This window comes from Sphaeramia orbicularis, chromosome 13, assembly GCF_902148855.1.
Source record: "Sphaeramia orbicularis chromosome 13, fSphaOr1.1, whole genome shotgun sequence".
Classification (NCBI taxonomy): Eukaryota; Metazoa; Chordata; class Actinopteri; order Kurtiformes; family Apogonidae; genus Sphaeramia; species Sphaeramia orbicularis.
In genome coordinates this window covers 28,548,299-28,571,246 of record NC_043969.1, presented here as the reverse complement: position 1 = coordinate 28,571,246, position 22,948 = coordinate 28,548,299, and the positions used below count along the sequence as shown (strand labels likewise).

The 22,948-nt window shown below is 36.2% G+C and overlaps 1 protein-coding gene across 1 annotated transcript; it reads left to right on the top strand.

Moving 5' to 3' along the window:
• The first annotated feature begins 914 nt into the window (after positions 1-914).
• On the top strand, positions 915-21,901 carry capn12 (calpain 12). Its single transcript, XM_030151240.1, has 22 exons — positions 915-1,109; positions 2,875-2,944; positions 3,934-4,052; positions 10,644-10,777; positions 10,918-11,089; positions 11,841-11,924; positions 12,883-12,968; positions 13,057-13,134; positions 14,931-15,094; positions 15,176-15,411; positions 15,507-15,518; positions 15,672-15,751; positions 16,596-16,718; positions 17,107-17,143; positions 17,234-17,305; positions 17,482-17,527; positions 19,007-19,068; positions 19,426-19,494; positions 19,573-19,651; positions 19,740-19,856; positions 21,438-21,490; positions 21,575-21,901. The coding sequence occupies exons 1-22, from the start codon at positions 921-923 to the stop codon at positions 21,599-21,601; spliced, it is 2,109 nt and encodes a 702-aa protein (XP_030007100.1). The 5' UTR covers positions 915-920; the 3' UTR covers positions 21,602-21,901.
• Positions 21,902-22,948: the final 1,047 nt, after the last annotated feature.

Sequence of the window (22,948 nt, the reverse complement as noted above, 5' to 3'; positions counted from 1 at the left end):
GTTTTCTCTATTTCTGATATAATAACCCTCAACTTTACTCTGACCTTTTATGAACATCTACATGGAATTAAATATAGGAAAATACCTGATTTTCACTGAAAAAACACAAAATTCAAAGGATAACGTTCTAATAAATTGAGATAAAGCACTTAAGAAAGGTTAAATCTAGAGAAGGATTGATTCAGAAACTGCCACAAATGTAGCACTGGGTCTTTATGGGTTAATAATGGGAAAGTACTTAATCATTTATTAGTTAGTTGAGTATGAAGTAGATTTTATGCTAACTGATCTTTTTATCCATAAATCAATCTTTTACTGTTTTTATACTGTAATTCATCTGTGTAGGCTTGTTTTGTGTTTATTTATTAATTTTTTCATCTGATTGTGAATGTTGAAGATTATTTCTTCTGATGAAGTATGAAGTACAGTATTCTGATTCAGACTCTGATTCTACATTGTTTTTCAAGTTTGTTTTTCCCCTATTTTTTTTTTTTTTTCCAAAAAGAGCAACTAACTTTATGCGTAAAAGCATGATCCGTATTAAAAAAAAAAAAAAAAGAAAGAAAGAAAGAAAGAAAGAAAGAAAGAAAGAAAAATCTATTTCATGTTGAACAGCCACAGAAAACAGGCTGCTCTCCTTTACTTATTCTTTATGATCTAATAGACAGTTGTGGTTCCTTATCGTCCACTCAGGAGGATGGTGATGATGGACAGTAAATTAAGATCAAACAGGCTGTTGGCACCGTGTCATTACTCTGACTCCGAAGCTCCGGGGCCCCCGGGGCTCTGCATACCTGGGCTGGGTCAGGGAGGCGCTCTGAGAGGTCCGGACTGGATCTGGTGGGTGTACCGACTGTATTTAAGCACCGGCTCCTCACATACTTTGTATTTCAGCTCCTGCAGATACATTCACTGACAGCATGTCGGCTCCTCTGGGCTCCATCGAGAACCCCGTCAAGTTTCAGGACCAGGACTTCAAGACTCTGCAGGAAGAGCATCTGAAGTCCGGTCAGCTGTTTTCAGACCCGGTCTTTCCAGCTGAGCAGAAGTCCATCGGTATGCCTGAAGACCCGGACCCCGATAAGGCGATAAAGTGGCAGCGACCCAAGGTAGAGAGTAGTATGTTGAAGGGAACAGACAGCTGTTTCCCAGATGTTCGATCAGAACTATGTGTGTATTTGTGTAAAAACAAAAAACAACAACAAAAAAAACTGGAAACAGATTTTAGAAAATTCAGTGGACATATGGCATTAAATCTGCAGAAATGATGATCTATTTAGAATGAAAGTGATCTGTTTTTTCTTAGAAATGTGTATAATTTGTCAAATAGTTAGGTAATGTGGGTATATTAAAGGCATCTCCCTTGCCTTCTGCTGTTTCTGCTTCAAACCATCATTTCCAAGGTGTGGCTCAGGTATGAGGAGCAGAGCTACAACCTATTATTTACAGCAGTCTGAGCAACAAACACACACAAATAGCCTGTTATCAATAATGCACTAAAATGATGACATTTCCAAGACATTCTGCTCAAAAAAATAACCTGAGATGATATATTACACTGATAAATGTTCTAAAGATATTGAGACAAGAGCAAAAGTTAACGGAAAAAGAGTAAGCCAAATAAAAAATGTAAAAAAATAAAAATAAAACAAAAAAAAGTGAAGATGCAGCACAGATGCCTCTTGTTACGGATACAGTTCCACTCTTTTCTTATGCTATATATTCACATTCTTCATCAGTTAGGTTTCAGCTGAATACTGAGGACAAATTAGGGAAATTCTAAGCATCAAACAATTTATTTCCTGCATCCTGGTACATTTTCAAGCATCAATTTGTACCTTCTCTCTATCAGATTGTGTAAGAAATGTATATTTATGCGACAGAAAACGCAGAATTACAACACTGAATGTAACAGTTAAAACACAAGGGTTTCTTATGCAGATTTTCAGATAGTTATTCTCCTGTAGAAAAACTTTTCTCATTTATTCACAGAAATACAGCACTGACCTGATTTACTCTTTTGCTTCTTTGGTGGAATTTCTTTGATGATGTAGCCTCTTTTAACATGTATGTAAATTACCTAAAATACTTTACAAATTCTGGAATTTAACAGCTATTATGTTTTTCTGCAGGACACTAAAAACTTTCTCCACATTTTGGGTGTAACTGATTAACCCATAAAGACCCAGAGCTACTTTTGTGGCACTTCCCAAATACATTTTTCTCCATATGTAATCTTTGATAAGGGATTTATCACTATTTATTATAGTATTATGCTGTTTATTTTGCTTTTTTTGGTGAAAATCATGTATTTTCCTATATTTAATTGACTAATCATATAGATGTTCATATAAGTTCATTTTAAAGTCAAAGTTCATTATATCAAAAACAGAGAAAACTAATGAAAAAGTGACTTTTTCAGCAACGATATCAATAACTGAATGTAAAAGCAAGTGTCTCCATCCACTGTCATTGATCCAACTCCATGGGTTTTACTGGTGAATCAGTGTTGTAGAAGATGACGGTGTTTCCTCATTCACTATAGAACCTCTGAATGTCCAAATGGGTCATATCTGATGACCATGAAAAGATGACAAACTGCATTTTACACCAGTTATTTTAACATATTAATAGGTTTCATGGTTCAGAAGTTATTAAACATTTTAGACAAGTAGAGGATTTCAGTTTCCAGTGGCTTTTAGGGGCTTTATTGGTTAAAATATTGATTAAAGCTTTTAGCATGAGGAGTGAAAACAAGTGAATAACTCTGCTTCTAAATATCAAATGTGTGACATTTTTCTTCCATGTGTGATTGAGCTGTGGTTTACTCTTATTGCAAGTTGTCATTGTTCATTCTTTTCTTCATTTGTAAAGGAAATCAGTGAGAATGCTGTGTTTGTGGAGGGCACAACTGGCACCACTGACATCTGCCAAGGCCAGCTGGGTGAGGACATCAGGAAAATTCTTCTGCAAACTTTAAAATCTGCTTTTCATCTCTATTCTGCAGAGACTGAATGTTGAAACAGGAATACATCATTCTAAATCTAAACCATCTTTCTGTGGTTTTGTGCATCATCCTCAAAAAGCAGAAATAGGCCTCAGTGTCTGTACCGCAAACACCAGTGGACATGACTTCAAATGCTGAGCGAGGGGGAATAGGAGTGATGCTGTGTACTCCCCCACCTTAAATCTGCTGGGGGTCCTCAAATCCATTCCAGGCCTGCAGTTAATGACCCAAAAATTCCCCTAAAACTAAACTGCATTGTTCAGTCTGTTTTCTGTTTGTAGTAAAGTGGGTGCATGTGTTTTTTTATGTGTGACTGCGTTCTCTCCTCGCTCCACTGGGATTTCTGATTGATGGTTTATGTCATCAACTGATGATCAGTACGCCCTCCTACTGCTTCTCCTGTCTCAGGTTTAGGTTTTACTGACAGATATGGCAGCAGAGACACGCCAAGAACCCAGAACAAAGACAAAGAGTTAAAAAGCTTAAATTCAGATGCCTATTTAATAGTGACATTTTGACAAAATAAAATATACTTTTGCGTATTTAAATGGTGTTTCAACCCAAATGTAATTGCATAAAACACCTTTCTTCAGGCTGCAACATTTCCTTTCAGTAAATATAGGATGAAAGGACACATTCCCGAATATGATTTATTAATTGTTTGCTTTTTGTAAGAACATGACAAAAACATGAGTCATGCTTCATGTAATATCAGTGGTTTTATGGATGGAAAAATTGATGATGGTTTTTTGGAAAATGGATGGATGGATGGATGGATGGATGAATGGATGGACGGACAGATGGATGAATGGATGGATGGATGGATGGATGGACAGACGAATGGATGGACAGACGGATGGATGGATGGACGGACGGACGAATGGATGTGTTCCCTATGTGCTCCATGTGTTTGTTTTGTCTTTCAGGTAACTGCTGGCTGTTGGCGTCCCTGTCCTGTCTGACAATGCACCCCCAACTCTTTGTCAAGGTGGTGCCACCCAACCAAAGCCTGTCCGAGTCCTACGCAGGCATCTTCCACTTCAGGGTGAGTGTACATCAAATGATTCTACAAATACACAGCTTCCGACCGCCTCCCTCTTTTCAACTAATGAGAAAAATAATTACACTCTCCTCTGTTCCCAATTAAGCCAGCTGAGACCCACTGCTTGTTTACGGATGACCAACACACACAGTCACACAGTCTTTATATTGTGTTGCTTGATATTGTCCTCTCTTTGTGGACACATCGCTTGGTAGAACACACTCATCTAAACATTTTAACCACAATAGACACTTAATTTTAATCACTAATTAAGAATTAGCTTAACCCATAAAGACCCAGTGCTACTTTTGTGTCAGTTCCCAAATAATTTGTTCTCCATTTTTAACCTTTTGTAAGTGATTTATTAACATTTATTCTTATATTATGCTTTGTATATTGTATTCTTAAATGAAAACCAGGTATTTTCCTGTATGTAATTTAATGATCATGTAGAGGTTCATAAAAGCTCAAATTTAAGTTGAGGGTTATTATATCAAAAACAGAGAAAAAGGAAGAAAAAGTGACTTTTTCAGTCAAATCTATCATTAACTGAACATAAACCCAGTGTCTCCATCCACTGTCATTGATCCAACTCCGTGGGTTTTACTGGTGAATCAATGCTGTAGAAGATGACTGTGTTCACATGGTAACTACAGAGCCTCTGAACGTCCAAATGGGTCATATCTGATGACCATGAAAAGATGACAAACTGCATTTTACACCAAATATTTACATGGATTGATAGGATAAATGGATCAACACTGATTTAACTATTTGTATCAGTAAATGATTTTGGTCATCAGTGGATGTTTGAGTCTTTATGGGTGAGTGACCCTCATGGGCAGTGTGTTGTAATTTTTACTTTGCTGGGCAGAAAAAAGTACAGTACTGTGTAAAACTCTCTTGCCAACAATAGGTTTGTTAAAAAGGTTTGTTAAAAATTTTAATAACCACACATATGCACTTCTTAGTCTCTGTACTAAGATACAATCTGGAAATATGTGAAGTATGTACAGAAGAAAAATCCAAAGTTTAAAGGTAAAAACAGCTATAAACCAAAGTGGTTGTATTTAATGTGACCTCCAATTGCACTTGACATATCTTTAACCTTTAACCCTTTTGTTCAGACAATATTAGATTTATTGCATTAGTTTTCTGATGTTTTAAACCAGGTTTCATTCAACACATGTCAGATGTTTCCAACTGTTTGTGCTGCTTCCTGTCATGGGGTCAGAGGTCACACTAAATAGTGACTTTAACCTTTAGACCCCATTTAGTTCCATTTATCGTGGGTCTTTTAAGGCTGTGCACATATTTCCTGTATTCTCTTGTTATATCTGAAGAAAAGATAATGAATAAGAAGTTTGTATGCTCATTTCAACCCTGTCAAAATAACAAAGCTCAAGGTGGCCTAAGACTTTTGTACAGTTCTGTAATTTGTAATCATATTGTTTAAGATCTTATATTTGTCTATTTAATAATTTAAAATACTTTATTTAGTAAAAAAGAAACCCTTATATTTCATTGCAGGGAGATTTTTGTTCAAATAAATACGTTTCAATAGCTCTTCTTCTCCAAGTAAATTTAGATGAGGCAGCTTTTTTTGCTTTATTTGTGACTTCTTCTGCAGAACCAGACATGTGCATTTGATAAGTGTAAACTCTGTTCAACATTCACACAGGCTGGAATGCTTACAGAGGAGTAAAGAAGTGTTAAACTGCTGATGGTAGACAACGGAGCGTAGAAGCAAGGATGCAGATAATATGAGTGGGAGTGAGAAGTCTAGTGTTGAAAATACTATGTGCTGTTGTGTTATACCAAACATATTTCTTATATGTATGAATCAGCTTTGACACAAACATAGGTTTTTTTCTGAGCCACATTAACTTTTCTATTATCCAAGGCTGCTTACATATAAATAGTGAATTAAGACTTATTATTATTGTTACTGATGTAACAAATCCACACTTGCTCATTCTGTGTCATCCAGAATAGTGATCTACGGTTTCACAAAAGCAGCACCTCTTTGTACATCTGCATTTACGCTGTTGTGCCACAGCTCCAGCATTTAATGAAAGCAGCAGCAGGTATCAACTCATCCTGGTGTGATCACAGCATGGAGGTCTCATTCGCAGACAGACACAAACAACATTCAATCTATATTAGAGTCGCTGATTTTAATCTTGAAAGCTCATATTTCAGTTAGAACATTTACTGGTTCCAACGCACGCAGATCAATAAAATATTGTCTTATCATACCAGTCAGTCTTATGAAAAACAGAGATAGGAATCGCGTTACGGTTGTTGCTAACTGATTATTTTGCCCTGGAGTGTTGGACCTTCTGTTGGGGAGAACTAGACATGACTTAACTCGCAGGATGGAAGGACTGGAAACTCATTTTGTCCTGCAAGGGTGATGGGAGAGAAGTCCAGACATGCAAGTAGTGACTACTCCTGGGACACACATTACTCACACACACAAAGACAAAGACTCACACAGCTACAACAGAGGAAAAACCAGTGCAGGCCTGTTTTCTGCCACTAACATCTATACCTCATTCATGGCCAGTAGCTGCATTGAGATTTAACTCATCTTTATGTTTAATTTTAATTTTTATGTCTCATTTTGTTGATATAGAGTAATAAAAACAGAAAAACACACTAAAATGCAGAGTCATCTGAGATTTGGAATAACTCGTTCAATAACTATCACACAAAATCTTATCTACAAACTAATGTAAAAAAAATATCACTGATAGAGGATAAAGACTCTGGTACACTTAGGGTATTTGTATCAAACAGGTAATAATTAAATCGACAAAGCAAGACTTAAATAGAACAAATACACCAAATGGACAGGGCATAAATAAAGAATATCTATGTTAATAATTTCGCTTGTCCAAAAGGGACTGGGAAGAACTATAAACCCATTTTTCTAATTCTAAATAAATCCAATTTTCACCTTTATGTTTATCTCATTCATAGTTACACTATCATAGTGCAGGTACGTCTCTCACAACAACAATAAAAAAAAAAGCCTAAACCAAAACAACATAACTGACTTAACCACCAGTGAGTGTCACAGACCTGACTGACACCTTAATTCTTCATCTTGCATGTCTCCAAAACAAGTGTATCATTCATCTTTTTAACTGCTTTATAAATATACTTTGCTTTGGTAAGATATTTCACAAATTCACTCCAAAAATGACAGTACAGGCCGGTAATAAAATGATAATAGTTTGGTAATACATTGGTAATAAACTTATAAATGACTATGTAATTATGATAGTAATGACCATGTGATAACTCTTGTGATAACCAATGAGAATTCATGGAGGGAGTAATGGTAATTACCAAATTATAAAGCTGAAATCCATTTTCACTTATGTTCCACTCAGGATATACAACAGGAATAATATAATAATATTTGATACTGTAACTTTTTATCTGGAAATACTTTTGGTATTTTTCTATGAACCAGGACTGTAAAATATAAAACTACTGGTTTCTATCATTTCTAATTTCCTGACAATGTTAGATTATCCCAAACACGTAACGGCCTAAATCATTATCTAGAAAGACTCCGTTTGTGTTTAATAACTATGAGTAAGGGCTGCAAATGTAAGAACAGACTGACAAATATCAAGACTCAAGAACTAACAGGATGATCAAATACTTAACACTGATGTATTAAAACATGCGTTTTTGATGAGTTTATGTTTAAAAAAAAACAAGAACAAAAACTTAAGTTGTTTGATAGAATATTTTAATGAGCATATGTCAGGTTAGTTTTCATTTATGCAGGGGCTGACTAGATTTAACAAATCTGGGACATGTCACTGATGTTAAGAGGTCTGACATTTTGATATGATGTCTATCTATTAAAAACATGGAAAATACACTAAATAGGGTATAGTTTAACCCAAAAAGACCCAAACATCCACCGCTGACCAAAACCATCTACTGATGTAAATGTTTAATACCTGTTGATCTATAAATCCTATCAATCCATGTAAATAATTGGTGTAAAATGCAGTTTCTCATCTTTTCGTGGTCATCAAATATGACCCATTTGGACGTTCAGAGGCTCCGTAGTTACCATGGAAACACCTTCATCTTCTACAACATTGATTCACCAGTAAAACCCATGGAGTTGGATCAATGACAGTGGATGGAGACAATGGGTTTATGTTCAGTTAATGATAGATTTGACTGGAAAAAGTCACTTTTTCTTTAGTTTTCTTTATTTTTGATATGATATTAACTTCTACGTACATCTACATGATCAGTGAATTAAATGCTGGCAAATACATGATTTTCACTGAAAAAGCACAAAATAAAAAAGATAATATTACAATAAATGTCAATAAATCACTTAAGAAAGGATACATATAGAAACAAAATCATTTGGGAACTACCACAAAAGTAACAATGGGTCCTTATGGGTTAAGTCTTCATTGTGTGCAGGACTTCTTAATTAACTTGTATTTTATGTGACTGCAACTTTCCTGACTCTATTTATGAGAGAATACAATCATTTTATATTCAGAGGACAAAGCCAGCCTCAGATTATTTGGATGAAAGAGTCAAAATTACATTTTAATTGTTTGTTACATTCAAATCTATTACATTTTCTTGCACAGATTTTCTGAATATATTTAAAATTTGCAGTACACTTTGATAAACACTTGATTAGTATCATTTGTTCTTATAAAGCTTAAAACGTGGGACATTTGCTCTGTTCTGTCCACACAAAGGACACACTATTTCTGCAGGATGTCTGAGATCAGCTGATGTTGTGGAGCTGAAGCAGAAGAACATATTTTTTTTAGTACATTCACATAAAAAATCTTTTTTTTTTTTTTTTGACTCCTCAGGCAGGGATTGAAACAGCATTTTTTTCAATAGCAATAATACAGACATTACTTTGTGAGGCTGTGTTTTGCTACGGCGGTGCCTCTGTGCTAATATATTCACAGTGACAGTGTTAACATGCTGATGCAAGACTAAACATAGAGCACAGCTGAGGCCCGTGGGGATGTTTAGCAGTTATTTGTTCATGAACCGAATGTTGGTATGAGATAAACAAAGTTATTACAAGCTGTCAAGGCATTTCAGTCAACGTGCATGATTGACTTTAATGTTGATGATTCAGTCAAAAGAAATGTTATGACGGTGCTGTATGCAAAAATGTAAGTTTGTCCCATCAAGAGATAACCCTCTGAGTTTGAGCAGTCCCAGTAGACTGGGCATACCATAAATATATTCAAGATTGTTACTTTAGACATCTACAACTGTAAAACACGTACAAATGAATGCAGTGGTGATGAACATCAAAATACATCACAAATAATAGTAGAGAGCAGATAGACACCATTGAGAGTAACTACTTTTACAACTCATACTTTAAATACATTTTGCTGATGGTGAATTATTTTTTATGTTATTGCTTTTAGATAAAGAGCAAACTGTTTCACTCCTGGAACAATATGGTTTATATACTTTTCCTATTGCATGGCATATGATTTATGTTTTTAAATAGTGAAGAATACTACAGTCAATATAGCAACTACACTGAGCAAAAATGTAAACGCATCATGTACAATATTTGTGTAACGCGAGATGAGCAGCCCAAAATGAGCTCATGACGTCTTATAATTGTAAAACATGGTTAATTCTCTTGATTTGTAAAAAAACAAACAAACAAAAAAAAACACCTTTGTGTCCATCTCTGCAAATGAGCACTTGCTCAGTGATCCAGTGATTCCACCCACAACACAGCTGTGGCATGTCCAGATGCTGCTCAAACAGCGTTAACAGTATTCAGGCCCTCCTTATACTGGGGACAATAAAAGGACACCTCAAAATGTCACCAATGGTGGACACACAAGAAGTTGTGATTTCTTTCAACTGACCCCCACTGTATCCTCTGTATATAATGTACATGGCAGAACTGACAATAAAGATGACTTTGAATGTCCCAGAATGCCAGGCACCACTGTCATGATCTAACAGACAGTAATCTATACCACATTGATCAACAGAATAAACTGTGTGTGATTTAATATATAGTGCAACATCTTATCTTATTAAAATCTAAAGTGTCACATGGTGCGTTTATATTTTTGTTCAATGCACATTAAAAAAAAAAAAAAAGATGTCACACATGTCTGTGAAATGTAGAATGTTGAGTAATGTAGTTTAACATATGTTTTAATTATGTTTCTGAATAATAGTGTTAGAACAATGTTAAGAATGGTTGAAGATATGTGAATGTACTGGGCTACATTTTAACAACACCATATAATATCAAAATACAGACAAGGACAGGGATTGGTTTTATTTTTTACACTTGAGGTACATTTTGTTTATACTTTTTACTTTATGTGTAGTATCAGTGCTTTTACTTAGATGAAGGATTTGCATATTTCTTCCACTTTAAATGCTTAAATGTAAAAGTATTGCCCAGGTATTGCCATATCCTGTGGCTGTACACCAGAGCTCAGGTGGTTCATGTCTTTACAGTTTACCTCTTCCTGGTTCCTTACATCCTCCCTCCGTCTGTCTCCGTCTCTCTGTGTCCCTGTGTAGTTCTGGCAGTATGGTGAGTGGGTGGAGGTGGTTGTGGATGATCGGCTGCCAGTACGCCAGGGCCGTCTGCTCTTCAGCTACTCTCACACTCGCAACGAGTACTGGAGCGCCCTGGTGGAAAAAGCCTACGCCAAGTCAGTTGTCATTACCAGCATATGTTTCTGGGTTGGAATGTCTGAGATCACCCACTCCTACTGTGTGTGTGTTTGTCACTACAGTGACTTAACTAAAATTCAGAGCCCCTAGCGATAACGCTCTCAACTCTCATGTGCAGGCTGATTGGATCCTACGGGAGCCTCAAAGGGGGTAATATTTCAGAGGGGATGGAGGATTTCACAGGAGGCATCGCATACTCACACAGTGTGTCCTCACGTACCCCTCCTGTCCTCTGGAGGTGTCTCACTGCTGCCCTGTCCAGAGGCAGCCTGCTCAGCTGCTTCATCAAGGTATTTTACACTCACACACAACTCTAAAATCTACAACAAATACCCACAAAGGTGCACACATGAGTATCAACACATCACCATAATCTGCACAAAGAATAATTTTGAGTCAAATGAAGCTTCAGTTCACCTTTAGCTACAAATAGTATTTGACCTGGAAATATCGAAGTGGAAAGACATTTTTGAACACTATCAAAATTTTACACATTGTCTAATATTACCATGAAATATTTGCTTTTTTGTGTTTCAAAAGGAGTGGCTGCATCAGACACAAAAAAGTACAAAAGTTTTGTTTTTTATTATTGTCAACAAGAAAAAATAACAAAACTAAATTCTTGACAGTTTCAACATGTCATACCCTGAATGTGTTTCTCTTACTGAAACATTCAGTTTTGACCTCAACTGGACAGTATACGTGCAGAGTGGAGCATGTGGGTTTGGGGAATGGAACAATACTTGGCAGAGAGTGATTCTTCATGAAATATATCACAAATGCATGTGATGTCCAAAAATGTTTTTCCACCCCTGTTTGTAGCATATTGACAACTAAAGGAACACACCTGGGGAGGCGCTTCTGTCATCAAAAACATGGCCACCACATGAAGGACTTACTGTACCATCCAGTGTAGTTACCAGAGATCTCCACTGATGAAGACTTTAATGAATGTGGTGTGCGAATGTCCTCTGTCACTCTATGTCATCCACAGATAACATAATAACATAATTATGAACCACTTACTCTTAATTTGCACAGGCCAGCAGCTACCATGACATTGGTAAAGTGACAGCAGATGGGCTGATAAAGGGCCACGCTTATGCCATCACTGACACTGACAAGGTCAGTATCACGTCACACTGTCATCTCATCTGAAGGATTACAGTAGAGGAAGTCCATTTACAATTTACGAGTACAATCATCCTCCCAACTTTTCTGATCTAAATATTACCTTATGCAGTCTCTTAAATCAATTTTTATGTCATTTTACATAATTTGATGTGATTCAGTTTTGAACACTTCATTCTTCCTGCTCTGCAAAAACGAGATTTCAAGAAAGTAAAGAAGTTGTGTTTCTGAGAGTAATCTTTTTAAGTATATTGTCAGTAGAAAAGTCTTCTCATTTCTCACTGAAGAAAACATTGTCGTTATAAGATATTCTTCCTTTGAGCTAGATATAAAAAGTGCTTACCTAAATCAGCGGTTTGGATAATAATCCAGTAAAGGAACAGAGTGTAACTGCTTGCATGACTTCTAAGTTTAACAATTTTAAGTCTGTTTTGAAAAACTTGTTTTTTGTTGCTTGTGGTAAGCAAAACTTACATTTTACTATTTGTTATAGTAATTCTTCAAGTGGTTCTACTTTTATCATTATTTATTATAGTTTCAAGGAATCAAGCCGAACAAGGCAGATTTTCTGCTTATATTTAAGAGTATATGGCATCTTTTTGTTATGGTTGTGTTTGCAGTTGCTCAAGGAGAAATCAAAGATAAGTGAGTTTGTAAAGTTACAACAAAATGATTTAGCCTACTAATACATTCATCAAGAGTCTGGAAAAGGAAAAAAAAAACCCACAAGAATAAACATTTGGTGAACAATATTCAACATTGCACAAACTGAAAGTCATTTTAATCTAGATCTAATGTAATCAAACCTCATGTAATATCAAAACTGTTTTAGTTAAAACCAACCCTGTAAACACTTGTAAATCTGTAATTTTGAGGACCAGTTACTTTGCATTTATTTTGCATTTTATATGCAAATGAGTACCAGTGTATTTACATTTATTTTGCATTTTAGGTGCAAAAAGCATCAGATGAGATTTTGCTGTATCGGCTGAGGAACCCCTGGGGCTTTGTTGAATATCGTGGACCCTGGAGTGACAAGTAGGGCCTGCTGGGTATTTGTGTTTTACAGAGAGATTATTAAACCTTCTCAGATGTTGAGGTTTCTTCTTCCTTTGTGTGACTGCAGGAGTAAAGAGTGGAATGAGGTGGATGCTGCAGAGAAGCAAAGGATTGAGCTGAGAAAGAAAGAAGATGGAGAGTTCTGGTATGAAACACACCAGTTGACACTATATTTACCTCCGCCAAGGAAGTTATGTTTTTGCCAGGGTTTGTTTGTTTGTTTGTTTGTTTGTTTGTTTGTTTGTTTGTTTGTTTGTTTGTTTGTTTGTCTGTCCGTTAGTGTGCAACATAACTCAAAAAGTTATGGATAGATTTGGATGAAATTTTCAGGGTTTGTTGGAAATGGGATAAGGAAGAAATGATTAAATTTTGGTGGTGATCGGGGGTGGGGGGGCCCACGGGGGGGGCCACTGATCAGCCTTGGCGGAGGTCTGCGCTCTCCGAGTGCTTCTAGTCTATACTATAGAACCTATAGTATAGAATATACTGTAAACTGGCCCAGTGGTATGGAATCTATACCATGGCTCTCGGATGAGCTCACTGATTTCAGTTTTTGTGGTTTGATGAGACAGGTTCCTAATATATGACAAACAGTGCTTATTTTTGTAATAATAGTGATTCACTTTAAATATTTTGTCTTCAGTTTTAATAAGGCATGAAGGGGAAGCAAATCCATTATAAATCATTATCTCTGTTGTCTCTGCCCAGTCTTCTTTCATTATTTACATTTCAGTTGCTCAAAATAAAACAAAACAAAACAAAACAAAAAGACAAATATATTCATTACACTTGATTTTGTCTTATATATCATCATTCATACTGGTAAGTGTAGGAGCCATTTTCTGTTTATTTGTTTCCACCTCCAACCACCATGTGGCGCTTCTGTTTCTGGAATGAGTGAATGAATGAATGAATGAATGAATGTATACAAGGAAGTCAGCGTAAAGCAGCAACAAGTGTTATGATTGTGGAGGCATCCATGCTTATGAATCGCTCTTAAAACATGCTAGCATGTGTACTGTGTGATTTGCAATATTTGTAAGTACACAATTAATAAATCAACCAATCAATCATATTTTATTTATATAGTGCCACATCATAACAAAAGTTATCTCATGACACTTAACATTTAGAGCTGGTCTAAATCAGACTCTTAATGAGCCAATTCACAGACACCCAACAGAATCCACCAGGAGCCAACGCTTGGTGACAGTGGCGAGGAAAAACTTCCTTTCAATAGGCAGAAACCTCAAGCTAATACAAATACTCAGTTTTGGTAAGTTATCAATAAATTCACTTTCAAATGGACCAGAGCAGTTGTTCAATGAATGCATCAGTTATTGACGACATTACAACAGCAGCCCCCCCGCCCTTCTTGAACTGGTAAAGTAGCCACTACAGTAGAATCATGTATGAATCATACTTGAAATAATAGCCTAATTGTACTTATTGTACTTAAACCATGGTTATGAAAATACAGAAAAACAAAATAGCACATTTTAAATATGTTTAGAGACCAACAAAAGAACACATTTTCAAGTCTTATTAAGATGAATCAAGCTCCCTTTGGTTCCTCTGTAGCCCTCACTATGCTCACACAAATGTAATGGAGTCCTGAAGTCCACCCATGTTCTTTCTGCCCTCTTTCACCCCTACACCCATGGAATATCCACCCCTCCAACATGGGAAAACTATCCACTCCCAACTCCAGGTCGAGGACCATGGATCAGAAGTCTTCTGTGTTTCTTTCTCTCTTTATAGATAACCGGAACCCACTTTTTCAAAGTAACATCCAGTCCCACCCCCATACCAGAACTGATGTCCTTTGATTGCTCTATTCTGTGTGATTTAGTTTGTTTTGAATTAAATTGAATTTATTATTATCATTATAAAACCTCTCACGGACAACAACACCTCTTACATAAATGTTCTCTGGATTAGGATAAGTGCTGAGGATTTCAGCCACTTCTTTGAGGAGGTGGAACTGTGCAGTGTGAATCCTGATGTGCTGGACTCTTCTGCCCCACAATCTACCTGGACCATCAGTGAACATGAAGGATTCTGGGTAACGGGCAGCTCAGCTGGGGGCAGCCGCAGATACAAGCGTATGTTTTAAGAGTTTACATCAGCAAATTTTGCATACTGAAGCCTCACATTAAGCCTCATGCTAATTTTTGTTTTGATAGGATCTTTCTGGAAAAACCCCCAGTTTGAGTTGGTTCTCACCGAGCAGGACCAAAATGAGGATGAAGACAGTGAGGATGATGAGGAGGATGATGATGAGGCTGTTGAAGAGGAGAAAATAACAGAGAAGCAAGCAAAGAAAGCCCAACAGTGCACAGTGTTGGTGGAGCTCCTTCAGAAGGACCGCCGCTTGAAAAATAAAGTCAGCTTCTACTACATTGCTTTCCACATCTACAAGGTAAAAAAAAAAAAAAAAAAAAAACTTTAATCACTTTTGACATATTCTCAACCTGTGGATAAACTTACATCTGTCCTTGTGCATCTGTTTTGCAGGTTCCCCCTGAGGTGAGTACCTCTTCATTTCTAAATTACTTTTTATTATGAACTTTTATTATCAACATTTATTATCATCCTTTATGCAATAAAAATTTATAGACTAAACAGTTCATGATATCTGAAATAATATACGTTCTTCATAATACTTATTTCTTCATACAGCTCCAGGGTATGTGTCTGGACAGAAGTTTCTTCATGAAAAATCGCCCTGTTGGTCGTTCTGGGAAATACAAGGCTCAGAGGTAAAACACGATTTTCATTCACTCATTCATTCATTTTCCAACCCAGTTTCTCATAAAGGGGGTCATGGGGATCCTGGTGACTATTCCAGCTACTTATGGGACCAGTTAACTTTGTATGGTGCATGTCTCTGGACAGTGGGCTAAAATTTTACTGTGTTCAAACAACTATTCAGAAACTACTTATAAAGGTAAAAACTTCAGTTTCTTAGGACCACCAGAGTAATTTTCCTCTTAAGCTGTGATAACTGTGTGTACCCACTATGTTCCTAAAATAATAATCATCTTCGTAAATAAGGAAACAATCTACTATTATCTACCCCACTATCAGCGCCCTTGCCCCCTGTGGAATTGGTCCCTGAGCACCTTCAATGGCAGCTGCCCCTAATGTGTGCCACTTGCTAATGCTAATGCTACGAGCTGTGTATGAGTGAAATGCAGTGATTGAATTTCCCCACAGGGATAATACAGCTAGTTAACCTTAAACCTTTAAACCTTAAGCTTTTTTATACGTCATCAGTCATGAACATCCTTGTGAAAAATGCTTGCCCATGATGTAGTGATGAAGTGTTTGATTTACCTGGTTTATAGGTCCATATTGTTTCAAAATACCTGTACATATCCAGACTATTGTATGAACCAAAACTATAAATGACACCAAGCTTCCAAAAAGACTTGGCACATTAATTTAGCATCTGTCATATTATTTCAAAATCCCAAACTAAAAATGCATAACTGCAAATGTTTATGATCTGAACTGTATTATTTGCATAAAGTGTGTTTTATAAGATACTATTCGACAAACTAATCAAAATGATGAACATTTCCAAACGTTTGTGTCTTCCAGGGGTGTGTGGAGGAAGGTGCATCTGGACCCGGGCCACTATGTCCTTGTCGCCTCCACCTACCGACCCAACCAAGCCTCAGAGTTCTTCATCCGAATCTTTTCCAAGACTGGAAACACACTGGGGTGACACTGGACAAATAACTTAGTGAACCAAAATAAGACTGTAAACATGGGACATAAACCATCAGAAGACCATATAGTTTAAAGTTATGTCCCTTTGTTATATTAAAAATACAACAGCTATCATTTACTTCTGAATGTGTTATGAATTTCTCTCCTCCTACCTGTTAAATCATACGCTCACACTTCATGATGTTTCCACATCATTCTGAATCACTGAATCTCAACTACACAGTCATAGTCACCCACACTGTTAGATGTATTATCATTTTTACAATTGCAATTAGCCTTCACAAGATTATATGACTAATCCTTACTATCTGCATTAGTCAAGTCAGTCAATGGTTGCATTTTTGTGATTCAATGAAGAATTGTGTCTTTTGTGTTTCAGGACTCAGGATTTCACCTGCTCCTCTGGTTTCCTCCAAGTGAGTTTACAGACGCTGATGTACATATTATATTGTAAATAAATCCAAATCAGTTGAGCAAGTACATTTATTTCTGCTTGTGCCTTGCAGGTCATGGCAACTCCAGTCTCCCCAGAGGATCATATGAGGGTTCTGAAAACATTCAATGACGAGGCAGGCCATGTAAGAATGTATGGATGTATGGATGTATGGATGGATAGATAGATAGATAGATAGATAGATAGATAGATAGATAGATAGATAGATAGATAGATAGATAGATAGATAGATAGATAGATAGATAGATAGATAGATAGATAGATAGATAGAACTAACCAACACTGTCTTTTCTTCACTAGGATGACAAACTCCATGCTAAAGATGTCATGAAGCTGTTCAACTCAGGTTAGAAACACTAACATATTCTGAGACACACTGAAGAATGTTCAGGGAATGTTCACTGAAAGAATTTAGGTTTTGTACCAGTTGTCTGATTGCTGTTCACCATCTCTTCACCTATATTTGATACATTCCCTCTGAACTGAATTGAACTGAGTTGAATTGAACTCTGAGTGTTCACTCTGAGTTAAGCACAGGCGCGATGAATGAAAAAAGCCATTATTAATGGAGCTAAGCAATGGCTATTCACCATGGCAACAGTTAATCAAAAGGCAGAGTCTAAATGTTAATTCACTCAAGGTAAAAAGAAGTTTTTAAAAATGCAAAATAAGTGTGTTTATAGACTATGCATATTTGGAATTTAACAGCTGTAGAGAATAAAAAGACAATGAAGAATATCAATACACTGCTATTACATAATTTATTTTTGATTACCATGAAATGTATTAATGTATTGTATTTATTCAGTATCTTAACCTGGTAGGAATAAAATCAAGGAGGCACCAAAAGGCAATAACAAGAGACAATAGATTATAGATAGATGAGTGACATGATTTCATGAATCTGCGGTTAAAATTACATGTTAAAACTCAATAAACCTGTATTTTCATGTACAAGTGCAGCAAGTAACATTAGTTTAAAAATATTAATTTAAACTGCAACAATTGTTTACTTTTTCCACATTATCTTGTAGCAATAGCACAACTGAATATAGCCTCAGTGTAACTGTATATTATGACAGAGATGATTCACTGAAGTCGAATGGCAAGTAAGAAAGAATTCACAGAATATTCATGTAAAGTTTCTTTGTACATGAACTGTCCTGACAACCAGTCAGATTTCTTCATGTGCAGGCTATTAAAAAAAAAACTTGGATTAATTTATGAAAATACACAGATTTTATTCAGTACAGTGTGAAGCTATCAAGCAAAGTGTGTAAATTAATCACTGCAGCACATAGTAACAGACAACATAATATCAAATAGGCTATAACAACGAAGGTGATTTTCCCCTCCTGAATTATAATGATTATGTTGGATCAACCAGTGTATCCATGCTTTGAATATGCAAAGGTTTATGAAGAAAACCTGCCTGTAAGTCATCAAAGTAACTGACTCAGAGTTTAACTAAACTCACCAAGCTGAGGGTTAAACATCGAGTTTCTCTTATTCCGGTGTCAACCAGTGCAGTTTTCACTGTTCCCACTTTGTGAAACATGGCCTTGTACGCTAGTATTTGATCCTGCAATACCCCATAAGGCCACTAGATGGGAGCAAAGCAGTTACCCGTTCTTGTAGACTTAAAACAACGGAGGCACAGAGGTCATGAGTCTAGACAGAGGCTCACAGCTGCAGATAGAGTAAATAAAGCATGATTAAGTAATATTAGTAACAACACTTTGTCCTCACCTTCACCTTTCCTCAATCAAAACTCAATTTAAACTGTATTTTTCTTTCACTGTATTAATCTTCATGTCTTTTACAGTTTTGGACAAAGATTACCATCTGCCCCTGGAAACATGCAGACAGCTCATCTTTGGAGAGGATGTATCCTTTTTTTTATGCTTTAATATGAATAACATTCTTGTCTCACTGTATTTTTTTACCCTCTTAGTGTACATTAACATTACTGTATATGTCTGGAGTCCAGTGTCTTTGATTAATTAAACATTTTATAATGCAACTGCAGCTGTTAAGCACCTGATTGACCTCTGCACATTAGGTTATTGCTCCAGGACATTTACATGAGGCAGATGCTTGCTGTTGATGTGCTGGACAGGGATAAGGAGGAGGGCACTTGAGCTGAGTCATCTCACCATCCTGCTGCTTCCTTTCACTCTCCGTCCTCATGGTTCTACGTCTTGGTCATCTGTCCTGTTGAGATGTTCTTAACTCTGCCGGCAGACTAAAGGGCACGCCAGTCTCAGCCGTAAACAAACAGAAACCCTGCTGACCAGTCTGCGCAATCTGCAGGTACACCTCGCTGAAGATGTGTGTGCACAGAGGTATGCACGTCATTATTAGTCTTTTTGATGTTGCTTTCTCTTTCAGTCCATCTTTTTCAAGTTTGATGAGGACTCAACTGGGACTATGAACCAATTTGAGCTCAGTGCAGCTCTGCAAGATGCCGGTATGGACACATACATATGTGACCATATATGCACAGTGTGTCTGTTGGTGTTTTGCTTCTCACCTTTATTCATTCCTGTGTTTCTCAGGAATGCAGTGTGATGGTAAAGTGGTCCAGCTGCTGTCTGAGCGCTTTGCATCTGGAGAGCTTCACATGCCTTTCCATGGCTTCGTGTCAAGTGTCACCAGGCTGCGCAAGCTTTTTGGTAGCACACAAATGCATCATGGGAAACTACCATATAATTATGCACAGCCTGCCCAAAAAAAGATCCCACCTGGAATTAACTCAGTTAACAGATGTGAGGCTTTAATTGGATAATTACTGCTGTGATCACTATATTTTAGTTATTTAACCCTAACTGATGCAGTGAGTAGCTTCTCATCTCTTAAATAACTAGCAATTTGTTACAGAGCATAAAGACTGGACAATACCAGGGATCAACAAGCTCATCAGGCTGATGAAAGACTGGTTCAGATCACAGATCATTTCCACACATGAACTGAACACCCCAGAGTCCACACCTGAACCCCACTGAGAATCTTTGAGATGTACTGGAGAAGACTTTACACAGTGGTCTGAATCTCTATTATCAATACATCTTGGTAAAAAATTTTGTGAAGCTATGGATGGAAATAAATGTTTTGACATCCATTGGGACATTGCATAAGTACAGTGTGGCATAAATGATAACATAGCGAATATGTCTTGGAATCAAAACTCAAATCAAATGGCAGTCCAATTAAATATTGGGTGGTGGACTTTTTTTGTCCATGTGCACACAGTTTGTCTTTTTGTGTTCATTCATTAAAATGAACACTTCTATTTTTGTGCAGATATTAGGTACCTTGTTACTCCATAGGGTTTTTACTGTTCACATTGTGAGAAAATATTGTCTTTACAGACAAAAATTGCAGCATTAAAGGACAAGAGAAAACGTTAGATATTGATAAGGATGGACAACAGAATCTCAGTTTTAACATAAAAAAAACATAGTAGTAGTGAAGAGTGTGACGTTACTGAGCATTGAGCATTTGTAAAAAAAAAAAAAATATATATATATATATATATATATATATATATATATATATATATATATATATATATATATATAGGGTGGGGAAGCAAAATTTACAATGAACATTTAGTTGTTTTTTCTCAGCAGGCACTACGTCAATTGTTTTGAAACCAAACATATATTGATGTCATAATCATACCTAACACTATTATCCATACCTTTTCAGAAACTTTTGCCCATATGAGTAATCGGGAAAGCAAACGTCAAAGAGTGTGTGATTTGCTGAATGCACTCGTCACACCAAAGGAGATTTCAAAAATAGCTGGAGTGTCCATAAAGACTGTTTATAATGTAAAGAAGAGAATGACTATGAGCAAAACTATTACGAGAAAGTCTGGAAGATACTATTAAAGAAGAATGGGAGAAGTTGTCACCTAAATATTTGAGGAACACTTGCGCAAGTTTCAGGAAGCGTGTGAAGGCAGTTATTGAGAAAGAAGGAGGACACATAGAATAAAAACAATTTCTATTATGTCAATTTTCTTGTAGCAAATAAATTCTTATGACTTTCAATAAACTAATTGGTCATACACTGTCTTTCAATCCCTGCCTCAAAATATTGTAAATTTTGCTTCCCCACCCTGTATATATATATGTATATATATATATATATATATATATATATATATATATATATATATATATATATATATATATATATATATATATATATATATATCAAGTACTAATTTCCTCCCTTCTTTCTCTCAGCTCTGTATGAATCTGAGACCAGCCAAGAGGTGAAAGACAGAGGCATTAATGCTGTGAGTATCCAGTTATTATGTTTTATTATTCATTGCCATAACAGGTGTTTCACTCTGACAATCTGCTCCCTTTTCTTTTCATAGTGGCTACTTCAGTTTCTGACTGTGTGAGGACTTTTTATGAGCAGCGTCTCCATATGGACTCTGCAGAAAGCCTACATGGATGTTTGTAACACACATGGAAAATGTATGTGTGTATGTATTTGAAATCTATCTTTTTCTCAGCATACCTTGTTCTAAAATAAAAGCCATCGCCATGTCAGTTTATATTTTTTGCTGACATCGTTTAACTGCTTCATCCTATACATTTATACTTTTCTTTAATTTCCCTTCAACTAATGATCATTTATTCAGCAACATCATTTAAACACTACAAAGAAGTATTATAGTAGTCAACATTGCAATAAATCTGTTTTGCAATTAATGACTTTTGTAACTTTAAGCGTCTTATTTATTTGTGTTTTCCATTGATATTTTTTTTAGTTTATTTTAGAGAGAAAGTACACATTGATAAACATTCATGTAAATGTGCAAAAAGCTATTTTTCATCTGTTTTCCCTGGATGGGTGTTAAAGGCTGAGCCTAAAAAATACTTCTACCACATCTAATACCACAGTGTGAAAATACACCACAAGTAAAGCTTCTACATTCTAAACTTTAAGTAAAACTCAACTTTTCATTAGCTCAGAAAAAATCAAAAATCCCTATGTAATAGTAGTATTCAGAGAGTTATTATAAACACTAAAAATCATAAAAACTTTGGGAGATGGATTTTACTGGACTACAAAAAAAGTAAGGCTCTCAGAACAAGTAAATGTTGTGGAATACAAAGTACAATATATGTATATAAATAAACATATTTATATAAGCATAAATCTGCATAAAATGGAAATGATTTTAAAAAGTACAAGATTCTTACATTCTACTTATGAAGTAATGTGGCTGCTCAAGAACTTGCATTTATTTGGTTAAAGACAAATGTATTTATCCTTATAAAATTGCATGATGATATAATCTGTTTAAGATGTAAAACAATATTTTTAAAACAAAATTTTAAGAAATGGTTATTCGTAATTGTAATTAATTAGACAACAGAAAAAAATCAACTCATTCACAACACTTTACTCATATGTACACACATAGCACAGTAAATATCACAAACACACACACACGCACTAAGTCAGTGACACACACTCACACACTCATAGTGAGTACTGCCTGGCCCACTGAGGGTGTGAGGGTGATGTCTCAGCAGCGCTACACGCACCATCTCTATTCTTATCACACTGACGCCACGTACAGCGTCAACACACAGCGTCTCGCCCCCTCCTCCACTACGTTCCCTCACTCCCTCCATCCATCCCTCACTCTTTCTCCCCCTCCTGTTTTCTCTAGTAACTGTCTGAGTCTCAACAATCTGCATCCATCCATCCTCCTCCTCCTGTTACACGCTGGCTG

Excerpts from the sequence above, each read along its gene's own strand:
- capn12 (XM_030151240.1), top strand. The coding sequence starts at position 921 with ATGTCGGCTCCTCTGGGCTCCATCGAGAACCCCGTCAAGTTTCAGGAC. Across the intron at positions 11,090-11,840 it reads TGCTCAGCTGCTTCATCAAG|GCCAGCAGCTACCATGACAT; the intron begins GTATTTTACACT and ends TAATTTGCACAG. Across the intron at positions 16,719-17,106 it reads AAGACTGGAAACACACTGGG|GACTCAGGATTTCACCTGCT; the intron begins GTGACACTGGAC and ends TTTGTGTTTCAG.